This window comes from Myotis nattereri (genome assembly GCF_964212035.1).
Source record: "Myotis nattereri genome assembly, chromosome: 3".
NCBI lineage: Eukaryota > Metazoa > Chordata > Mammalia > Chiroptera > Vespertilionidae > Myotis > Myotis nattereri.
In genome coordinates this window covers 23,912,188-23,936,601 of record NC_138077.1, presented here as the reverse complement: position 1 = coordinate 23,936,601, position 24,414 = coordinate 23,912,188, and the positions used below count along the sequence as shown (strand labels likewise).

General features: G+C 44.6%; 1 protein-coding gene across 1 annotated transcript in view; it reads right to left on the bottom strand.

Annotated features, from left to right (window-relative positions):
• Positions 1 to 23,975, bottom strand: part of SCHIP1 (schwannomin interacting protein 1) — a gene marked incomplete at its 5' end in the record, with an annotated part of 115,492 nt that extends 91,517 nt beyond the window's left edge. Inside the window, one exon of the mRNA XM_081086765.1 lies at positions 23,271 to 23,975. Coding sequence (XP_080942891.1) covers positions 23,271 to 23,960 — 690 coding nt within the window. The remainder of the gene's footprint in view (positions 1 to 23,270) is intronic.
• Positions 23,976 to 24,414: the final 439 nt, after the last annotated feature.

Sequence of the window (24,414 nt, the reverse complement as noted above, 5' to 3'; positions counted from 1 at the left end):
ATGTCTAAAAAGGCCTACTCAAACTATAAATGATTATCAAAACAATAACAGCATGTTACCATTCATTGTTGGAACACTTACTATGTCCCAGATGATGTCAAATGCTTTACCATATATAACCCTTTAACAACCCTGTAACACTGATGTTTATCCTCACATCAGATGAAGAAACTGACTGAGGGGTTAAGAAACTTCAGTGGTGGAGGTGGAAATCAAAGCCAACTCTGTCCTAGGCCCAAAGAGGAGACATTTGACAGGGTTGTTGATTTGAGCTGAATCTGATACAAGGAAGGCATTATCATTATAAATTCTATCATCCCTAGAAGTGAACAAAGGAATTGTTGCAAAAAGAGATGCCCATAGAATTCTAATCTTTAGGAGAAAATGAGTCATTTTTTTCTGGACACAAGACAGACTCACACAGATAAGAATGGTTATTATAAGGAAGCGCTTTTACACCCAAATGTGAACATGACTTCAAATGAAATCGTGAAAGTGAACTGAGAATCTGCCACACCATTCTAGTCTCTGGGACACTTAAATGTGATATTAAAAATACACTGAGATTCTTGTTTCCTTCATTAATATAAAAGTATTTCCTAATAACAATGGGCAAACAATCTGCCGGATAATCTAAATAGATGAAAAGATTCCCTTCCTTGTTCCTTACAAGTAAGATTTCTTTATCACTAAATTTATTATAGACTAAATGCACAAAATTCATAGTAAAGACCAACACAGGAAGGGAGAGAAGTGAGGAAAGCCACAGGCGTCTGCTCTATGATGCTGGGGCTGACACTCTGCAAACTGTATATCCCAGACTCCTTTGCCACCTGCCTCTGTTAGATCCTGCCCATGGGTGGCACCAGGGGGAGGTAGCCACTAAGAGGACAGGGGTATGCGCTTCACGAGGTCATTCCTCCAGCAGCTGCAGAGACCCCAATCCCAGGGCAACCCTTCTGCGAACTGACTGTGGCTGCCACATGTCCCCAAGGGTGCTCCCCAAGCACAACTATGGTCCCCACCGCCATGCCCTGAACCCAGCCACATGAGGCATCTCTCAGACTCTGGTAACCCCATCTCTTCTCTTTTGTTACTAGTTTCTGTGTTAACTTGGTGTCCATTTTTTGCTCTTTCAACCCTCCTTCACTTGTATAACCAATTCTCTGTATTGAATCTACTCCCTGAAATTGTAGCATGGTTTCTGTTTGTTGACTGAACCCTGAACGAATACAGCAATGAAACTGGAAGGTTAAATGCGAGAATGAACCTGCCTCGTGGGATGTCGCTGAGCCTGGTGTGGATGTACTTCTCATCCACACTGAGGACCACTTACAACCGCCCAGAGGCAGTTCTAGAGCCACCAGACAATTTACTCCATTGTCTTTCATAAGAAGGTCAAGCAGGCAAGATGTGAGGGGTTTGCCGACTCCACCCACATTCTGATTCCTCAGAACCAGTTTTAAGGGTCTATCCTTATTCAAAGGCCAAATTCTTCATGTTGAGGAATGCAACTTTAGGATTCTCAAAGAAGAACACTAAAACAAGTAATATAAACATAACGTTTTTTGCAACGCAATTTGGTTCAAAGGTCTTTGTTAAGGAAGGAATCCCATTCTTACTGTAAAATCTAAAATTAGCACAATAGAGGCCGAAAGCCCAAGCTTGGGAAAAATGGCTTCTACGTGGACGTGGAACATTCTGAAATACATTTCAATTAGTGAAACGTATAAGTGTTTTTTCAAAGTCAAGTCCCCTTAATGTTCAAAGAAAGATGGAAAATACTCTTTTAAAGGGAGATTGTAACTTCACTCAAATTACAACCAAGAGAGGAAACCCATTGTATAAAGGGCTCGCATTAACAAATTCTAATGCAGCCCAGGTTCCTCTCTCATAAAAACTGTATATGTTACATCTAATGAAAAGTTACTATAAAAACTAAATTTTTAATGATTCACTAAAAGTATTTCCAATCTCTGTGGACTCTGAGCCCCATGGCTGAGTGCAGTTTGCAGGCAGAAGCATTCTTTTACTGCAGTAAAAAGCGAAGCTTCCCACTTAAAGCATCCATCCCCCAAACAATGGCTCTGTGTGACTCCACATCCAAGTCCAGGGAGAGAGGGCCTTGGCCAGTGGACCTGAGAACATGACTGTCCTGTGGTGGGGTGGATGCAGCTGTCAATCATCCCTTTCCTCGGCTCTGCCTCCTCAGCTCCGCATGCTTATTGCTCAGTGGTCCATGGAGCTGCCTGGGAGGGACTACCGCTCCCATGCTGATACGGTTATTCTGCTCCCTGTGGTTGTTTAGTTCTTCTTATAAATCAATACATTAGCATTGATATTTTACACATCAATTTGGTAATCTTGATTTATTTGGACCCACCCTGAGAAATAGCATTATCTTGCTTATGATCACAACATCAGTTCCTGAGCCAGGAGGCTAAGGGGCAGACCCTGGATTGCACAGACCAGTGGTTCTCAAAGTGGGGTCCCTGGATCAGCAACAGCTGGCTACCTGGGACTTAGGCCTACAGATTGTTGGGCCCAACTCCAGACCTTCTGAATCAAGGGTGTGGAGGCCAGCATTCTGTATTAGCAAGCAACCCTGGGGGTTCTGATGCTTCCACACTGCCTTTGGGCTCAAGACTGCAGCACCAACTCTTCCCAGATTTCCAGCCTGCCCTCTCGATTTCAGACCTGCCAATCCCGACAAGAGCCAATTCCTTAAAATACATCCCTTTTTCTTTCTCTCTCTCTCTCTCTCTCTCTCTCTCTCTCTCTCTCTCTCGATAGACAGATAGATAGATATACAGATACACACACACACACACACACACACACACACACACACACTCACGGTTTTGTTTCTCTGGAGAACCCTGAGTAATACGGGGAGTTCATAGGGCTAATGCTGTATCTACACTGGGACTAGAATTCTACCTGTTTTTTTCAATACTATGTGCTCAGTACTTAGCACACAGTAGACTCTCTCTGATGAATGCGTGGAACTCACTGAGAAAGGGAAGTGGATCATTTGGCTGGCCCTGAGAGGAGAGCCTTGAAAACAGTCAACCCGGGGGATCGCCTCCACTAAATTCCTGTGAGCAATAAACCACTCCTCAGGAATCTTCCAGAGAGTAGAGATAAAACCAACAGGAAGTCACAACCAGGAATTGTGTTTGCTGGTTCTGAGGTTAATTTCTTACAAGTGAAAGAATACCCAGCACTCAGCAGGTCTTTCTTAAGGGTTGCTCTACCACTGGACCCGCTGTTTAAATGCCATGAGCGCAGTCACTGCTCATGTCGTTCCTGTTATGTCTCGTATGTAGAGCACGCTTTCAGAGTTGATCCTTATCAGTACACTGTTTTTCTCAAAAGCATGAAATTGAAGACAGTCTCAAAATATTGTCTGTATAAAGTATCTCAAAGGGGTGCTTAGGGACAGAAGATTAAAGGATGTGCTTTCTTGAGAGAGGGGAACAGAATTCGGGGACAAGGACACACCCCTTCACTTCCAGGGTGGACACTGAGTGGGGGCAGCTGATGAAGGACAAAGGCAGGGCTGAGCCTCCAGGCTGAAGGGATTGTCCTGACACAAGTCAAAAGTCATCTTGATTAGCCAATCTGACTCCTCTCTGATGGTAATTTTATCAGCCACATGAAACCGGAAAAGGTAAACATTCCTCAGCTAACCTTCTCCATTCCCCCTACCAAAGCCCAAGTCCAGTCTCATCAAAACCAGGCCAGATGCTCAGCCTGGCTGACTGATCCAGGCTGGCGGAGGGAGCTGGCCCAAAGCAGGAGGTAGGCAGAGGCGGGCAGAAAGGGGGGCTCAGGGCTGACAGATTCCTCTTCAACACAGCCGTCAGTCTGAGGTGGAATCTTAGAAAGCCCAGGGAAACCACAGAGGTATTCCGGGGGAGGAGTAAAGCACTAAGAATTTATTGTTGAATTTGCTCTCTATTCACTTGAAAAAAGCTTTCTTTTTTTTTCTTTTTTTGAGGAAAGGGATTTGCCATCTCACTATAAATCTGTTCAGCTCACTAAGTGTTAGCACAGGGTAGACCCTGGGGCAGGCCAGGTCAACACTAACAGTCACTTATCTTCTGGGGTCTGAACACAAGCCTGAGCTAAGTGTGTGAGAGGGTGTGTGGGTAAAGAGGGGCTGGAAAGTTAGACAAGGTGCCTCAGCAACTTCTAGTGTTTACAAAACTATCAACACCCCAAACAAAGCAAACATGAAGGGTTAGAGGCTAAGCAGGGGCTCATTACCGTCAACCCAGATAGGAGCTATTTTTTGAAACAAATTCCAAGGATTTGCTGCAGTTTAAAGATCTTAGTACAAAAACATTTAGATCTATAATGAACCTTCTTAACAGGGAAAAATGGAATGAAAACTATTTTCTTCCAGAAACTAAGCAAAAAAAAAAAAAAATTCCATTTTTCTCCCTTTGAGGGAGAAATAACTAATTATGTATTTTATATTATTTACTTTTTATATTTTTATTGATTTCAGAAAGGAAAGGAGAGGGAGAGAGAGAGAGAGATAGAAACATCAATGATGAGAGAGAATCATTGATCGGCTGCCTCCTGCACACCCCCACATTGGGGATGGAGTCCACAGTCCTGACCAGGAAGCAAACAGTGACCTACTGGTTCCTAGGTCGATGCTCAACCACTGAACCACAACGGCTGGGCTAATTCTGTATTTTAAATGGTCAGACTGTTTACAACAACAACAACAAAAGATACACACATAACTATAGAAGATGCATTGAAACTTCCCAAGCACATGAGTATCACAGAAACAAATATGATGATTTCAACTCGTTTGTTTCACATAAACCACTGTCTTCGAGAGACGACACGGCCCCAGGGACAGATGGCTCTTTTGTGGATGGGAGCAGCAGCCTGAGTGGGCCCCCTGGATGTGCTGTTAGAACTTTATCGCATCCTCTTTATCATTCAGATTGGTTGGGAAAATATGTTTTTTTCTTCCCACAGAGTTGGGTTGCTTTTTAAGAAATTCCTGTTTCAGATTACATTCTTCTATTGTGGCTCTCAAACCTGACAGCTCATGGACAACTCAGGACTTGTGCAATCCCTCTTCCCAACAGAAAACCATGGCCCTGCGGGGATGGCTCTGTATTTACATTCCGCCTCACACCTCAGAGTTTACCAGGGTGAGGCCGCTGGTTGTCAGCTCCTGGCTCTTTGTCAATATTTAATCACGGTGCAGTTGTGTAGGGTGCAGGAAACATTCCATATCCCGATAACATGGCTTAAAAAATGAAAAGCTTTCATTACATTTATGGAAGCACACTTATGCTTTTTAAGAAAAGCTATCAAATTGAGAGATTACACCACTGTTCTGATATAGCATTTTAAATGCACTGTCATTGGTAGGTATAAAAAAGGAATAATACATCACCATAATTTTTTAAGTATTACAAACCTTTGGGTTCACCCTAAAGCTTTTTTTCCCTTTTTTTTTTTTTTTTTTTTTGTTAAATGGAGAAGGGCGTTTAGAGAAAAAACATCTTGTCTATTTCATAATCTCCAGCCCTAGTTCACTCTCTAGGTTACATAGCAAAGTAGCCATACTAAGGAGAAAATTCCAATTGGTGTTTTGACTGTTTCAAAATGTTTACTTCGAAGTTTTGCTGCTGTTAGAGATTTATAAGTAATTTCTCTGCCCCAGCCATCAGTCAAAAGAAAACAGCAATTGCCCGAACAGGGTGCGTGGCTCAATGGTTGAACATTGACCTATGAACCAGGAGATCTCGATTCAATTGCCAGTCAGGGCACATGCCCGGGTTGCAGGCTTGATTGCCAGTGTGGGGTGTGCAGGAGGCAGCTGATCAATGACTCTCTCTCATCATTGATGTTTCTATCTTTCTATCCCTCTCCCTTTGTCTCTGAAATCAATAAAAATATATATAAAAAAAGAAAATAGTAGAAATTGATGGGAGACACCCACCGGACAGGGAGTCTTAGGCTCCAACCCAACAAAAACAGTTTGCGTTTCTCGAATAGCAAATGGCTCTCCTACCAAGCTGATCACCTGAGCTGGAGAAGGTCTCACCATTTTAACAAGATCTGCAATGGTCCACAGGAAAGGCTCTGGCATTACTTACCGGGTCAAGATGAAAGGAGGACTGCGGTGAACTTGAGGCTGGAAAGCAAATCAGAGCATGAAGCACTGAAAACGCCTTAGCGCAAAGGCACATGGTTCTTCTCTTTCATTCCTTACACTAACCAACCTCCAGGTGAGCAGGTGTGGACTTGCTCAGCTGGATGACGTGTGGCAGGAAACATTATTCACTCCAAAGCTGTAAACCACATTTGACATTCAACAGCTTTTCATTGTGGGTGGGTAGAGGAGAGAATTACCCTTTACCTCAGCCCGTTCCAGTCATCCGTCCTGCAATGACAGAGTAATTACCCTCTGGCTCCTAACCTAGGCCTCTGGTCCAATCATAACCTAGGATGGGGGAAGGAAGGCGTTTCTCTAACCTCCTTGGACTGGTCTGAGGGGTGTCGGGGATTCCGAAAGGAAGCCCGAAAGGGTACGCAAGTGGCTGGCATTAGCATGCCTGGCTTTCTGCCCCTCATCCTGCCAGCACCTGGCATTTCAACATCTGTGCCCCATCCTGGGTTAGGGTACTAACGCTTCATGTAAAGCACCAATAGCTCATTAGGGAAAGGCTGGGTGGGCCTCTGTGTTAACATATTCCCAGCCTACGGCATCCGGGAGACCCGATCAGGAAAACTCATGACTCTCCAACTCCCTTAAACCAAAATACTCAAGAAGTTCCTGGAGCCTGAGAAATTTTTTATGTTTACATAAAAATAGTTGTTGTTTTTTACTTATGTCAAAAAATGTACCACTAACAGGCAAACTACAAACTGGGGAATTTACCTGCAAAATACATGAGAGTAACCTATTAAGAATTCTTACAAATTAGCAAGAAACAAGATAAGCATCTCAATGGAAGTAATTCACAAAATATAATATTAATAAAGAAAATTTTAGCCGAAACCGGTTTGGCTCAGTGGATAGAGCGTCGGCCTGCGGACTGAAAGGTCCCAGGTTCGATTCCGGTCAAGGGCATGTACCTGGGTTGCGGGCACATCCCCAGTGGGAGATGTGCAGGAGGCGGCTGATCGATGTTTCTCTCCCATCGATGTTTCTAACTCTCTATCTCTCTTTCCCTTCCTCTCTGTAAAAAATCAATAAAATATATTAAAAAAAAATAAAGAAAGAAAATTTTAAACAGACCAGGTTTTGCCTATCACAATGACAGTGGCGGTAAGCATGTAAACTGCACTATGAAAAACTGCTGACAAACTATGTAGCCACAATGATGACATACACCCTTTGACCTTACACATTTGTAAATTTCTTCTAAGAAAAATAAAAATGTACTAAGATTTAGTTAGACTACTATGGCCAATAATAAGAACAGGCTAAACAACTTATGGTAAATCCATTCAATTAAATACAGTGCACACATTAATGTTGCTGAAATATATGCCGTGGAAAGATGTTCCCCATTTAAATTTTTAAAAAGTCTTAGATGGAGACTACAAAACAGTGTAATCAGGGTGAAGAAGTGTTTGTATATATAAAACGTGTTCTGAGAAAGTCTAAAGGGGTAGACAGCAAAGTTTGATGAAAGTTTTCCTTTTTATTTATCTGCATTTCTACAATGTTCATATACTACCTGTGTATTTTTTCTTGTTTGTTTTTAATTGGAGTCAATGGAAGTTGAGTTCAGTAGAAAAATCCTAATTTCAAAGCATCATAGTTTGAACAGACTCATTTCATGTTAAATGCACCTGTTCAAAATCCAAGCTCATCATTTTATTTGGAACAATTGTTGAGCATCAAGTGGTCATGTAAATGAGGAAGCAAAGAGGCATAAAATGACAAGAGAACAATTGACAAAATAACTACAAGCTTTGCTCCAATGGCTATTGCAATATAACAAATAAAATGACAATTAACCCAAAATACCGTTATTTTAGTCTTCAAAGAACAAATCGTTCTTTTTCCCCCCCAAGGTAAACATGATTAACTTAAAAATGGCATTTATAGTGCCTCTCCAAAGCATTCCCCTTCAATGGGAAACAGCTTCAGAGAATCCAGACACTGAAAGGGTTAAAAGAAATTTATATTTTATTGTCATTATAAGACAAAACCGAATCTAGCCTAAGTCAAGGGAATCCTTCCTGGAGCCTGAGAAATTTAACACTAATTCACTACTGAATTCAAATAGCTTCTTCCTTTGAAAAGGTGCCATTTCCCACAGTACCCTGATTCTCTGGGTACAAGGAAATGGGGTGTCAAGAGAGAGTGAATGTATGATTTTATCTCTGTGCCTCCACTCAACCAGAGGATCATTAGAACCCCTTCAAGTAGGGCGAGTTGGCTTGTTTCTTTTTTTCTTTATTTTTGCAGGTTCTCAATAAATATTTACTGAATAAAAGAAAAAATACATGTAGAAATGATAAATATGTACTTTTGTTAAAACCAATGAAAATTAGCATCACTGATAAAAGTCAGTACATTTTATTATTTTAATTAAAAAAATTTTTTGTAGGGCAAGTTTCTGACTAAGACTTAAGAGACTGAACAGGTTTGACTATTAGAAGTAAGCACAGAAGTGGTGGTAGTGGGGACCTTCGAAGCAGAGAGAAAAATTAAAGCCATATAGTTATGTTCAAGTGAGTTTCTGATAAATTAAAGAAAAGTTTCCATTTACCAAAAATTCTCCAATAGAACTGCATGGGGTATAAGTGGATATTACACATCAAGAGATTACAGGTATTCACACATGGCCATAGATATTAGCAAAGATAAGCAGTTATTGTGTGATGAGTCAGGAGCTAAATTCCAAATATTTGGGGTAGTAGTTTCTAACTGAAAGTGGAAAACACCGTCTCTGCGATCCCACCGTGAGTTTCAGTTTCCTCATCTGTGAAATGGGAGTGAGAGCATCCACCTCACCCACTGTGAGCGTTAGACCCAGTCAGGGGAAAGCAGCCAGCTCAGCGCCTGCCCACAGCAGGCACTCAATAAGTAATGGTTATTGTTATATAACCGTGAAAACAGGTTTCGTCTCACAGCATCATGGCCCTTCAGCACCACCTGCTACATGTGCGCTCGTGGGCCTTCTGTCCGCTCTTGCACTTGGCCGAAAGCTCCATGAGGGCAGGAGGCTCTGGGACACGAGCAGCCCTCCGTGAGCCTCTGCTCATCCCTATCCTTCATGCAGCAGGCACTCAATAGGTATTTACAGACTCAACAGAGCTATGAAGAAAAATAATGACATACATTAAAGAAATCCTTGGCAGACATCACTTTGCGGACTTTTTCCATCCCACCTTTGATGCTCAATGATTCTGTGAAAGACTCAAAACACTTTAGACTTCTATTTATAGTGATATGGGCCCCACAACTGTCACATTTGAACTTGAGTCACAAGTCAAGAGAGTGCCTGCTGTTAACAGTTAGGGTTCCTGATTTGAAAGCAATAAAATCAACACTGGTTTTAAACTCACAGAATCAACCGGAGATGAACATGGAACAGTAACTAGAAACAAGGGGAAACCTTGGAGCTCGGGGCACAGAGTTCTGAGAGGCCCCCGACTGCTCCTGGGCCTTGCAGCGAGTGCTCTAGGCTCCAAGTCCTGTGGGGAGGACAGGGCGGGGGGGGGGGGGGGGGGGAGGGGGGGGGAGCAGGTCAAGGCTCTCCAGCTGTGGCAGAGCCAAGGGAGGGAGAATCCAGGGCTGAGGTTCCCAGAACGAGAGTCAGCCACTTATAATTACCCTCCCACCCAAATCACACACAGCAGGGAAGGTAATGCCCTAGGAGGAACCTGGAGTCATCAGGAAGGTAACTCACACTGGGTGCAAAACCCATGGACACCCACCAGAGAAGGAAGAACCTAAGAGTTCAGAGGTCAGTGATGCCCGTGTGTCCCGTTCTCGAGCACAGCCTCCAAGGAATATCCAGAAACTACATAAACTGAAGCAGCTATTTAAAACATTTTGGTCTAATCTAGCCCAACCGGTGTGGCTCAGTGGTTGAGCATATATCTATGAACCAGGAGGTCACAGTTCGATTCCCAGTCAGAGCACATGCCCAGGTTGCAAGCTCGATCCTCAGTGTGGGGCATGTAGGAGGCAGCCGGTCAATGATTCTTTCTCATCATTGATATTTCTATCTCTTTCTCCCCCCCTGCTTCCTGTCTGAAATCAACAAAAATATATTTTAAAAAACAAAAAAACCATTTTGGTCAAGAAAGCACAGTTTTCAATATGATGATATGGGTTTTGCTGAAAGAAGTATTTAGATAGTAGTATCATAATCCACAATACATTGAACATGCAATTAGTGAGGAAATTCTGGGAAATTTTAACCAGCCTTAGGAGGAAATCACGGATCCTGCCAGACAAACCAGGCCACACACAAAGGCAGAGATGAGTAACTGGGAAACCCTCTCTACGAGAATTCACCGAGTCACGAGACAGAGACATCCTCCCATTGCTGACAAAACTGCCCCTGGTGTCCATTAGTAGTTGAGTTTTTCAAATTTGGGTCACCCAATAAGCCCACAAATAGTGAAGGTCCTGATACGCCAGTACCCTTTCCTTTTCCTGCAAGAATCTCAAACCTCCTTCCTCAGGATTTCAAATCCGTGAAATCTCCCAAATGTGTCCCTCATTGACTTAGCACTCATTTTCATAAATACTGTCACCTGAGGATATATTTATTGATTTTAGAAAGAGAGGAAGAAGAGAGAGAGAGAGAGAGAGAGAGAGAGAGAGAGAGAGAGAGAGAGAGAGAGATCTGTTGCTTGGTCTGCCGCACCCACCCTGACCCAGGATCAAACTGCCACCTTCTGGTGTATGGGACAATGGTCCGACCAACCAAGTCACCCGGCTGGGGCTCATTTTATTTCTTGAGTAGCATTTGGCCCTCAGGCCACTGACAGCTCTCTGCAATCAATTGGAACTTTCTCCCTTCTGTGCAGTTTTCATGCCATGTAATCAGAGCCTTTGTAATCCCACCAAAGACCTAACTTGAAAGAAGTAAATTCCTAAGCAGAAAAGCTACTTCTGAGTTAAAAAACAAACAGCATTCCAAAGGATGGCGACAACGTGTGGCTGTCCGTGAAAGCAGAGGGTGGGCAGGCACGTAGCTTATTTCTACAATTGGGGGACCACAATGCAGCCCCTCACGCCAGTCTTCCTGGTAAAGGAGTTGCACCCTCCTTTCCTTCCCCTTCCTTTTTTTTTAAAAAAATATATATTTTTTTATTTTGAGAGAGAGAGGAAGGGAGTGGGAGAAATATCAATGAGATGAGAGAAACATCCACTGGCTGCCTCCTGCAGGCCCCCTACTGGGGATCGAGTCCACAACCAGGGCATGTGCCCTGACCAGGAATCCAACGGGTGACCTCTCAGCGCATGGCACGACACTCAACCACTGAGCCACACAGGCCAGGGCTCTTCAGCCCTTTCTTTCAGCTGCTTTCTCCCCAGAGGCAGCTGCACTTTCTACATATGAGGGACCGAGGGACAGCAGTCTGACTGGAAGAGGGGCAAGGAGACTGGTCTTCAAAATGCGAATGCATTTATAAAGCAAACTCACTAGTGGAAATTTTGCTTACATTTTACGTTTGCTTACATGACTTCGTGGGGACATGATGGAGCATACAGAGAAACCATCACCTTTCTCTTCAAGCCACAGTCTATGAGGATACATTACTTATTACCTATAGTTTTAATACAACCATTTTAATTTTAAAAGCAAATATAAATCCAAATAAAGCCCGTAGTTTAGGTAATACTCCTGTGCCAATATTTATTTTTTGGTTTTGACAAATGTACCACAGTTAGAAGAGATGTTAACATTAGGGGAAGCTGGTAAATGATATTTGGAAACTCTGTAATGTGTTTTGTAACTTCTGGGTATATCTAACGTTATGCTAAAAGTGTTTTTTAAAAGTGAATAATGTTCCCTATTTTTTAAAGGAAAGTGAAAAAAAACACACCAAACTTGTCTCGCTCGTTTGAAATCGATGCTGACTTTGTACTTAGAGTCAGTAATTTTCAAGAGGAAAAAATATAACTTCCCAACCTCTACACTTTCAGCAGGCCCACTCAATATTAATGTAGTAACAGCAGCAATGAAACAAATCAGCAATATTGAAGTTTCATTGGATGCCACATAACAAGAAATGTTATCAAACTAACCTCCACCTCCCCTTGGAAGTAAAATGTTCCCAGGTGAGTTTCCAGCATATAAAAGACCTGAGGGCACATATCATGCAGTGCATGTGTGTGTGTATTTATGATTAAGATAACCTGTTTCTTTTCATTATTCATAAGTAATGAAAAACAAGTGTTGAGACATTACTTTGAATCCAAATAACAACTCAGTTTTTTAACTGCTTTGAAGATGAGACAAGTAAATTCGGAGAAATGGGATGTAAATAAGAATTAAGTGAAATAAGAGTACGTTGTATAAGGTAGTACTTACTTTTCCCCCTGGATGTTATTGTTTCAAATTATTTTAAGCACTTGAAAGGAGGGAGGAAGCTACTCTGGTGTCAGTAAATATGAACACTCCTTTAGGAGTTTTCTTCCCTAACATCTCTCATTTCTAAATCTCACCAGGCTCTCAGCAAGCCACCCCCACCTCCCCCCCTGGCTCCACCTCCCCTCACCCAGACTTCAGTGAAGTCACTTAACCTCTTTGGGTCTCAGCGTTCTCCTCTGTAAAATGAGTAGATTGGGTTGGGTGTGCGATGAGAAACTGGGAGCCCAGAGGCCATCTTTTGCACTACAGATGTTTGTTAGCCCCCAAATTATGTGTTTCTTTAAAGTTACTTGCCAAAATTTCATATTTCTCATCAAATCCTGGCCTGGGTCTTACATCAGAGGACTGTGACGATATTCAGACATGGATAGAAGGTCAGCCAAGATGGAAGAACAGCAGCCCTTCACCCCTGGACCCATCCTCCAGGTCCCCACAGTCTTACTCCTACCTGGCTCACTGCTCTCATTAGTTACCTACATGGCCCCTGCATGCATCTGGCTTTGCCACCCTTGCCACCCTTCCAGCTCTAATATTCTGACTCCCAGGGTCATTGTTTACCAGTAATAGAAGGTTTTAACTATGCTTCCAGTGCCTTGGGCCTTATTCATGTGTTAGTACAAGCACAACAATGGTATATTTACTTTGCTGAGCATTTCCATATGAAACCCAAGAACAATAAACCTAATACTGAAACCACCATACCACAGTAGAGTAGGTATTCAAAAAGTTTTCAAATTGCTGCAGCCTAACGTTGTTCTTCTAGAATGAGGTCTTTCTTTAAGGGCTATTTGGGTCAGACTGTGGAGCCACTGTAGGCTGGATAACTACTCTAACAGGAGATCACTGGTTACATAATTTAAGTATTCAAAAATAAAATCCCAGCGGCCTTCTCTCTTACCCCTTACAGAACCAATTTTAGAGTGGAAATAAAAAGGAGAGTGCATAAGATGCAAGGGCTCATAATACAATGTCAGATCAGGTCAAAATGGACCCCAAATTGTGTGACATTCACAAAGAAAAAAATTGTAACTTTCATAAGTGGCATAATTTTTAGCTCCTGGTGCCATGAGGAGAAAAACAGAAGGCTCAATTGGTTTTGAAACTATTTGAAAACATGTTCTTTTTATAGGAGTGGAGATTAGCCTTTGAGTTCTTTTCTAAGACACTGTGCCAGGTTCCCAAGGGCCAGGCCCTTCTTATTTTGGAAATAAGTTTAATTCTAATCTTTTTCTGCAGGGGAATAGGGGCTACAAGCTATTATGCTGCTGGACTTGACATTAAAAATGCTATAGCATGTCATAACACAGCAGCTTTTTTTGGTTTTGTTTTTACGTTTTAATGCTCTAACCTCAGATCTAAATTTATAACACGGCTGAAGATCTTAGGAATGATGAGGAAATTACCTCATTCGCTTTAAACTGTTTTAGACAGCAGAGTTCTTTCCCTATATGGCAAACCAAGAAGGAAGCAGAATCAAGTTACACTAGATTAGTAGCTGCCACAACTTACCTGTTGTTTAGCTCTGGGCATGCCTACAACCTGCTTCTGAGCAAGTGGATCCTGGACACAGCCAGCTGGCCAGGGAGAGTTCCTGTCCTCAACTAACACTCTCTCTTTCTCTCTCTCTCTCTTCCTCTCCACATGGTCCATGAGGCATCCTGGCAAGGAGCCTTCACCACTAGAGGTACCCGATACTAATGAATCACTTTCTTATGGACTCTGAATTGGTTCTCTGTGCACATAGGTAAACCTGCATAGGAGTAGAAGGGGAAACTGAGGCAGGCTGAGGACCACAGCTGGGGGGATCCTAGAGGAGGAAACAGTGGGTGTGTGCTTCTGAAGGGATAACCACAGGATCAGGTCAGCTGTCGGTAGGTCGTGGGCCAGGGGAGGTGCCGACAGATAGTGGGCTGCCTGGAGGCCTGGCTGAGTGGCTGTGGAGCTGTGCTCTGTCCGCTGCCCTCCCTCAGGCGCCGCGAACAAGCCCCTCCACCTGCCAAACGAAGCAAGAAGCATCGCCTGCAAAAGCCCAACCGCCGCACACTTTCTTGTTAGAAGCTTTTAGTAAGACTTAAAAAAAAACAACAACAAAACTCAAGTCCATGAATAACTCAGCCATGTATTTCTACAAGGAAGAAGTCTGAAGGATCAATCATCTCTATTAGGACATGGACAATAAAACCCTCTGGAATTGATGAATTTGTAGAAATCAGCTGCCCACTAATGCATTGCTTCTTGTAACCCATAAAAATGAAAGCTTTTTCTTTTTTCGGTATACTATGCGAATATTCCAAGGAAGAAAGATTCACAATCACTTTCATGAACCATAAATACTAAGAAGAGACTATGGAATGGAAGGGGCTGGGGGGGGGGGGGAAGAACATGATATTGCCGATGATGGATCTACCAAAAAAGGACATTCAACTACAAATAAATATAAAATATTTGGGGGGAGTTGTAGGGGTGTCTGTAAAATGTACAGATACAAGTGGCAATTATTAGGAAATCAGATATACAAACCAGACTAAAGAAAACAGATCACTCTTTTAGCTTCCAATAAGCTTTGCATTAATGCAGCCTCACGTCAGTTAGACGTAACTAAAAATATTGTACGAGCACTTTTGGAAAGCATCATCCCAGGGCCGGACAAACACTAATCACGTCCATTCCTCTTACCTGGGCACTTCCTCACCTAAAACACCACCTTTTGAGTTATATAGAAAATGCTACAAAAGTAGGAAAAAATGAGAATAGCCTAAAATGATGCAACAAATACTGAAAAATAGGCCCGGTGGCAAGAATAAAATTAGGTTGATTTTATGCATGAATGAAAACAGAGAAAGGCAAGTGATAAAGGCTGTGACAGAACATGCTTGACATAATTATTTAACAAATATTTAAGGACAATAACAACATTATTCACAAGAGTAGCCCGAAACAAAACAAAGGAAACAAACAAAGCGCATCTGGAACAATGAGGGTCCTCACAGATCTGATGAGGAGAGTGAGAACTACAACTGTCCTGGCGTGACCAGAAGAACTAGCGATGACCTAGCTCTGCAGATTCACTGGGGAACCTCAGGAACATCACTCAGGGAACATAAAAACCCAAAGCATCACCCTTTCCTGACGCCCATTTTCTGTTCCTAGTTCTCACCCAGATACTAATGAAGCCAGGGGTTCCGATGGAGACTGTTGAATGGGCTGTTTCTGGACTCCACAAACACCTTTCTCATCTTTCTAATCTTCTTGGTTTTGGGGGTATAATAAAACATTCACTTGCAATTCTGTCTAGATATGTTTCCACTTCAGGGTGAACAACAGGGAGATCTTTCCTCCTCTATCTTTCTGAATCCAGCACCCCCGCATGGCCCTGGCAGTCAATGGACAGACTTTGTAAATGGCAGTGATGTGCAGAGAGGTACCTGAACCCTCGCTGCTGCCTTCTCTGCCTCCTACAATTCAGGTGGCTCCTTGCAAAGTTCTCAAGAGCCATCACTGGTCATCCCTTGGCCCCGTGTCAGGAGAGGACTATGCGTTGCCCGGAGCTAGAAAGCAGGGTGGGCAGCCAGGAAAAGCTGTTTACAGGTGGGGAAGGAGCAAAGACAGAAAGAAAACCTGCCATCCCGGAGAGAGCACTGTTCTGTTGGTGAAAATACACACAGTGATGGGCTGACATCTGAATGGGAGAAAGCAAGTTTATAAATGCCGGACAACATGGGTTTAAAAAAGAAAATGAGAAACAACACATTGAAATACTGCTCTACCAAGGGATAAAAATTAGAATACACTTCTAGATTTGAAAATCTTAAATGAGACTGGATCTGTTCTACGAATTAAGTTTTGAAACACTTATTTTAAGAAATGTGGCATTAGCTGAAGAGGGGCAAGCTCATGAAAAGTGGGAATAGTGAGCCAGGGGACATGAGGCTGGGCCAGGCCTGGGCTGAGAAAGTTGGGTGAAGTTCAACCTTCACAGACCTGTCTCCTCCTTTGAAAATGGTGAGGAGGGTTGGATGAGATCACCTCTCTGATCCTTCCTATCTTTAAAATCCTATTACTTTACTACTAAAAATGCTCAATTTCATAATTGACTCTTGAATTTCTATTAAAGTTGTGTGCAAAATCATCTCCCAGCCACTGGCAGTATAAAGCATCATAAAGCAGTATCTGTCCTAACAGCTCAAGGGGAATAAAGCAGCTAAAGAAAAGCATTTGCAAAAGCCCTTTTTGTTAAAATACTTAGGACTGAATTTCAAATGTAAGAAAACAAAACCATTCATGTCTTCAGGGGCAAAGGTCCAGGAGTAAAAACAAATTTCTGTTTTAAAATGCAAATGTAATGCTACAGATGCGCTTTTAAGAAAGGACCTAGAATTACTATTATTAGCACTAATAAGCAATTTCAGAGTGTAGCAGTTTCTAGTAAATTTTAAAACTAGAGGGTGTTATAAAATAGGTTAACTAACCAGGTATTCGTCCGATGTCTATTCCTCAGTGAACACCTGAGCCTACATTATGTATGTCTTTATGGAGAAGAGGGTAGATAAGAGACCAAGAATATAAGACAATGCCGCTACAAGAGCCTGGAACCAGAGCCAGAAGCTGACAGGTTTAGCTGAGTCTCGCCAGACATGAATGAGACTTCAGGCGAATCCCTGAACCTCACTGGGCCTCGGTTTTGTCATCTCTAAAATGGAAATGCTTTGCTCAATTTCCAGATGTCATGAGGAGCAAATGTGATAATGAACATGAAAATACTCAAAACTAGGAAGCCTTTTAAAAACCTAAGTGTGAGGAAGGGGTACACAGTGGAACACAAGTTCAGAAGAGGTTGTTCAGGCGGAGATGATCAGATTCAGCTTTCCCCAAAGAGGTGGGGCTCTGCATCAGAGCAGGCTCTGGAGGAGCAAATGCCGGGTGGTGTGATGGGGAGTATCAGCAGCGCCTGGACCTTCAACTTAGCAAAGGGCTCATGCTGGGAATTCCCCAGAGTGAAAAGGGAAGCAGTGCCAGGTCAAAGGCCCGGGAGTTACAAATGCAGGCAGAGCCAGGAAGCATGGAGGACGGTGAACAATGTCAGTGGTGAGATGTTCAAAGAGCTCAGAGAATATGTGATGAGAATATCTATGTCCACTTTTCAGAGATGCACCCTGAAAACTTTCCTTAAGATGTTTTAAAGGACCACTACGTGTACACCAATTGGTAGGCAAAGATTTCATTGAATCTAACTACAACATTTCCAAAGGCTGTTCCACCATAGGGTGAGTCATCTGATGGTAGCTTAAATACACACGCAGCCCCAGAACTGGGGTTTACCTGCAACCTATTTTTTAAACCCAATCATATTTCTTTAAAGTCTTGAGTACATGCAAATGGATACAGCAACCTTTGTAGCTCTTCAACAAAAAGCAACGTAAATTAGAAAAGCAGGCAAAGATGGCACTCAACATTCCAAGGAAAAAGGTCAAAGCACACAATACACTTAGCCCTGGTAATTTCTGGTCATGGTTAAAAAACCAAAATGAGTTTACCAGTCATGTAATGCTCTCTAGCCAACAGAAATAAGTGTTAACTGCACACCACACAGAATGTTTTCACTGCTGTGCCCCTGGCTGCCGAATCACATCACTTATTAAAGTTATAAACTTTACTATATTTTGTAGTAGTAATAAAGGCCTCTTAACTCAGTCTATAAAAATGGGAATTCATGGAATTTAAATATAGCCCAAGTAACTGAGGAAACAAATACTTAGCCATTCAAGCTTCTGTAGTGGTGTCATTGACGGGGAGGGAGTAAGTGGGCTGTAATTCTCACAGAATAATACATTGAAAATAACCTGTAATTAGTACCATTCTAGGAAGAAATGTAGGTAATTTAAAGTTTGCTACTAGTTAATAGTACAAACAAATAAAAAGACAAATTATTTTCAAGTACTTTGGAAATAACTTCATCAGGAGAATTTGCTTTCAATTAACATGCCAATTAAAATTTTTCTTATTTTCTCATTAAACAGGGGGAAATGCACCTGTCGCTGGCACTAAAATATAATAAAAGTGGAATTAAAATGTGTTAGTTGGGTCTACAACTAGAACTTTTCTCTAATTTAAAAACGAGTCCTTTACTTTTTGAACAATAGGTGTAATGACTTGGGCTGAATGTAAGACGTGGTCCAGGTGCTTTCTCATTCTTTTAAGAGAGAGGGTGGCAGTCACCCGAAAAGCGATGGCCTGCAGGGCCCAGGGACCCAGATGGAATACAGCAACCAGGGGGAGAGAAAGCCAAGGTTAGAGCGATTGTATTCAGAATCATGGTGATGGCGATGTGAAATGGTGCAACTTTTTTGGAAAACAGGCAACTTCTTAAACACACCTAGCATATGTGACCAGAAGAACTAGTGATGACCTAGTGGTCTTTAGATACACACTTACCATATGACCCAGCCATTCTACTCTCAGATATTTACCCAAGAGAAAGGAAAGACTATGTCTCTACAAAGACTTGTATGTGAATGTTCAAAGCACTTTTATTTGTAATAGACAAAAACTAGAAACAACTCAAATGCCCATCAACAGAGGAATAGGGTATATCCATAAAACGGAGGACTACCTAACAACAGAAAGCAGTGAGCTATAAACATGCACAGTAATATGGATGAATCACAAAACAATTACACACTGAGTGAAAGAAGCCCAACGAAAACTTAGTATGTATTATATGATTCCACTTACATTCACTTTAGAAAATGCAAGCTAATCTATAGTGATGGAAATGAGACCAGTGGCTGCCAAGAGACAGGACTGGGCAATTACAAAGGGGCACAAGGGTACTTTTGGAGGTGAGAAACTATGTTCATTATCTTGATTTTAGTGATGGTTTCACAGGCATACACATATTTCAAAACTCATCAGATTGTACACTTCAAATATGTGCAGTTGATTATATAGTGGGGCCTTGACTTACGAGTTTAATTCGTTCCATGACGGAGCTCGTAACTCAAATTACTTGTATGTCAAATCAAAAAGTGAATGAGTGAGACACGTGAGGCTGGGCTGACATTGTGGTGTTCATTGTGGTGTTCACTGTGACGTTCGCTGCGCCAACTAGCAGTGGGGTATCTGAAGCTGGCTCGTAACCCGAATTTAGTTCGCAACTCAAAGCAAAAAATCTGCCGAGAGATGACTCGTATCTCGAAAAACTCGTTAGTCAGAACACTCGTAAGTCAGGGCCCCACTGTATGTCAATTCGACCTGAGTAGAGAGGAGGGGAGGGGGAGGGAGGGGAGGGGGAGGGGGAGGGGGAGGGGGAGGGGGAGAAAAATGTGAGTTTCCAGAGACAGAACAGGTTAAACATGGAGGCCCACAGACCCTGAAAGAGAGAAAACGGCATGGAAAGATCAAGGAGAGAGAGGAGAAACTGTACTCCATTTAAGAAAAGCAGTCCACGGAGGCACCGGGCACCCCCACAGCACTTGGTGATGTGTGCAGTAGCCCCGAGTTAGCAGGGAGTGATATGTGACAAATGGAGGTCCTGGAGAAGCAGGAGTAAGAGAAAGTCCTGGTTTCCCTCAGGATTATCCAAGTCAGTCCACCAGGATCAGAGCAGGCAGGGAGATGAGAATGTAGGATGAATACAAACATTTGGGAGCCCAACTCCCTTAAACTCGCCTCCCTGGTTCTAAATCTGACAGCAAAAGCACCAACACCCAGTAACCTTCTTTACTCCTTAACTGGGCGACAATTGCCCTTGAGCATTTACACACCCGAGAGAACTGAGCCCAGGGTCATCTAGTGATTTCTCCAAGGGCCTCAGCTTTCTCAGTTGTAAAATGAGACGGGTGGTTTAGCTCTGTGTGTGGTGTGTGGGTCATATAAGTCCTTCCTTCCTTCCTTCCTTTGAACTTTCAGAGCGTACTAGGCACTGTCGCAGATAGGCAAGACCCCTGCACTCCAATGGACTCCAGAGAGACTAAAAATGAAGGAGAACTAGATAAGGTAATGTCAGGCAGTGATAAGCTCTAAGAAAATACAGCAGGCATGCCTGAGTGGGGGTGGAGTGCCTTACTTTAGGGAGTGTGGTCAGGACAGCAGCTCCGAGAAGGTCAGAGTTGAACAGAGTCAGGAATGATGAGAAGGAACCAGCCACCTGATTCCAAAAGAGAATGGGCAATAAACTTATGTGGTTCTCTTCACAGGTGAAAAGAAACCTGCACTCTCTTTCTCATGTATACCCGCTCCACCCAGTAACACAGAGAAATTCCATTTACACACAACTTTTTAAAGAGTAGCTACAATATCATTTATTAGAACAACGCCTTCAAGATGGGCATTCTCTTCTCCCTAACTCCTTCATTATTTCTAAGTTTCCATCCTAATGGTTATAAATTTTCCCACTTCTTCCAGGCAGAAGTAAATAGGATTTAAATCAGTGTCATGGTAACGATGCATAGTAAGAAGGAAATCCCACACTGTGACCCAATGTATACATAAAAATGAAACGAAAGTTTTAAAAAGCCAAGCTAACCATGAGCAAGGCATTATTGTACATTCTATTATATTTCATTTTTCTTAAGTGATAAATAAGGTGACTTCAAAGGTAATTCACACTTTGAAAAACACTATGCTAAACTAACATTAGCTAGTAATTTTGTTCAAAGACAAACAGGAACATGAAAATTTCAATATTGAACAACCTCAAAGGCCACCTCCCCTCCCCCTTACTTCTGTACCCATACTTGCTTTAAGGCAATGGAACCCAAATTTCTCTGTGACTTGTGGAGAAAAAACCCAGAAGGGACATTTTTTAGGAGGGTTGGAAGGTGGGGGGGGGGGGAAGGAGAGGATCCCCAATATACAAACTGTTCATTAGGTGAGGACATAACCTTTGGCTTGCAAGATTGCCCAAGAAGGAAAGATTCACAAAGTCTTCACAGAAACTTTGTGTGTGTGTGTGTGTGTGTGTGTGTGTGTGTGTGTGTGCTGGTAGAGGGGAAGCTGTCAGCAAGCCATTAAATTGTAAGTGCCCAGAGGCTTGGCTGCCTCCCTTCACCACAATCCCAGTTCCACGTGGACAGATGTGTAACTGTAGCCCTGAGAATCATACTTCAAATTTAGTACATAACACAAGGGGTGCTCAATAACATGTTGTCTAATAACTTTTGAATAATGGAGCTCATTGTCACCATCGAATCCTAACTTCACACGTATACCCAGTTATCACATTCTCCTGGAATATATAAACGTCACGCAATACTAAAGAAAACTTATTTATCTTCAAGTCATTGTTTAAGTCCAGAGAGCTTAATGAGGTATTTTTTTCTCAAGCACCAAGCAGGAAAAGGTTGTTTTCTATTGCAAGGTACAAGGAGCTACACCGGCTATAATAGAAAGATTCCACATCTGCTAGTGGCCAGGGTAAACCTGGGATTAAAACGAGTGTGTTAATTTAATAGGTAATTTCTCAGGGGATACTAACCAGTGGGCTCTGTCAGCGAAGGGCTCTCTCTGATGGAAACCGAGCCAATTTCTCTGTGAAACGCAGTTACCATCCTCACCCCTGAAGTCAGAAGTGCATGCACCCAATTTCCAGTAGCCCCAGGGCCCTGGAGCCGGAAAATTACACCTGCAAGCCAGCACTTTTCCCACACTGCCGCACAGCTGCCACGCACAGAAAGCAGCTCATTTCAACGGTGCCCTTCAGCCCCACTTAGGGACATCATTAATGATTTCAAATTACAACTGTTGCTGTCTCTCCAAACAGTGATGAATAGGGGAGCTACATTCATAATGCTTTCTTTTACATCATGTATCTGCTCTCCTCTCAGGGGCACAAAAGATGTTGAGGCAAGTCCGAACCTGCCAGAGCGTCTTCTAGATGCAGCCCTCCTGCCCTCCTGCCTTCCCTCCCTCTGCCCCACTCCAGCACCCCTCCCCCTCTGGATTTCCAGCTTGGAGGCAGTGACCTCCGGTGAGGAAGTGCAAGGGGCTCCTTATTAAAGCAAGGAGAATTCATCAGAGTCAGGGGACAGAGGCTCAAACGCCTCCCGCATCCTAGCAGATCAATTCACCCGGCTCCCCCAGGTCAACAACAGGCCGGGGTTTCAGAAAGGGAGCGTCTTGGAGGAGGGCGGCCACCCTTTCAAATACTGGAGCATCCGCTTAAACGCGAGATGGAACCCACCGCGCCGCCAGACCAGAGGTGTGGGCAGGCGCGCGTGTGCGTGAGCACAGGGACAGCCTGCCTGCCTATGGGCGAGACATCAGTGGCCACGCAGGGCGACCCACCACGGTTGACAAAGCCACGGCGATTACGACTTCAAATATCACCCGCAGGCACCGGCTGCGGTGCCCAAATCTCCCCGGATTTATTTTCAGACAAGTGACTCACGACCTCGTCTCCCTAAGTAATTCCATTAAAATGAGTCGCCGGTTCCACTAACGCGACTTTCCGCTGCTCTCCGCCTGCCCCTCCCTCCACTCCGCCCATCCAGCAAACCCAAACGGTTCGCAGACTGAGCCACGGTACCCCAGGGGAGCAGAGGTCAGGCTCTCCCGCCCGGGCCCCCAGCCTCGGGGAGGGATGAATGGGGCCGCCGGCTGGCGGGAGGGCGCGTGCGGGCCGTGTGCGCGCCTGGGCACGCACCCCGGCCAACTTACTGAGGTTGAGTTGGTCCTCCCCTGGCCCTGGTTCCGCACCTCCTGCTCCCGGAACTGCAGTCCAGCCAGATGCTTCTCCAGCGCCTCCCAGTCCATTGGGGGCATCGGGGGCTCCTCTGGGACGCACGTTCCGCTGTCCGTGGGCTGAAGGCAGACGCCCCCCGCCGCCGGGCCCCGGCCGCCGCGCAGGCCCCCCGCCAGCTGGGGCTTCTGGACCGCCCGGCGGGGGACTCGAGCGCCGCTGGGCCAGCCGGGCAGCACCACGTTGCCATTGTGCCTGAGGTCCTGGGGGTCGTGCGGGTGGAGGTTGCCGTTGGGCAGGGGGGGCGGCATGGCGGTGGTGGCTCCTTTCCCCCCGCCGCCGCCGCCGCCGCCGCTGCGGGTCCTGGCGCTCACGTCCCCCGGCTCCCGGGCGGGACAGCGGTCATCCCGGTACCCTCGTCCGTCGCGCTCGTCCTCCTCTTCCTCCTCCTCCCCGTCCTCCTCCGGCGCCCACTCATCAATCACCTTCTTCTGGTAACCCGGGAAGGGCTCCTCATAGTCCTCCAGGGCAGACACCAAGTCCAGGCTGCCCCCCGGCGACGACGAGGATTTGCACTCGGAGCAAGGGGTCACTTTGGTGGAGTTGGACTGCGAACTGGCGCGGCTGCTGCTGCTGCTGCTGCTGCCGGCGTCACTGCCTAGATCCATCCCATCCTCTCGGTAATCCTGGGGGGAGGAGGCAGAGAGAGTGAGCTGCCGGGTCGAGCGCGCTCCGGCCGCCCGCCGCCCGCCGCAGACGCCCCGGCCCGGCGCGCTGCGCCCGTCTGGCGGGAGGTGCGCCCCGCCGGAGGCCTGGGGGCGGGAGCCGGCACCAGCCTGCGGCATCCCTCCCCTGACACAGCCGGACTTCCTCCGGGGAACTAACCCTCCGATCAGCAAAGGGGGTGCCCAGCCACCGGCGCGCACACTTTCCGTAAGAGGGGCCGCGGGGGGCGCGTGGACTTTGTTTTAACCATTTTGCGCCAGGCGCGCCCCGGCACCCCGCCCCGAGGATTCTCGGGGAAGCAGACACTTTCCCAGAGAATTAGAATTCCCTGGGGGTGGGGACTGAGAAGGAGGTGGGCGGATACTAAATTCGCACCTCGCTCTCCGGGCGGAGGCC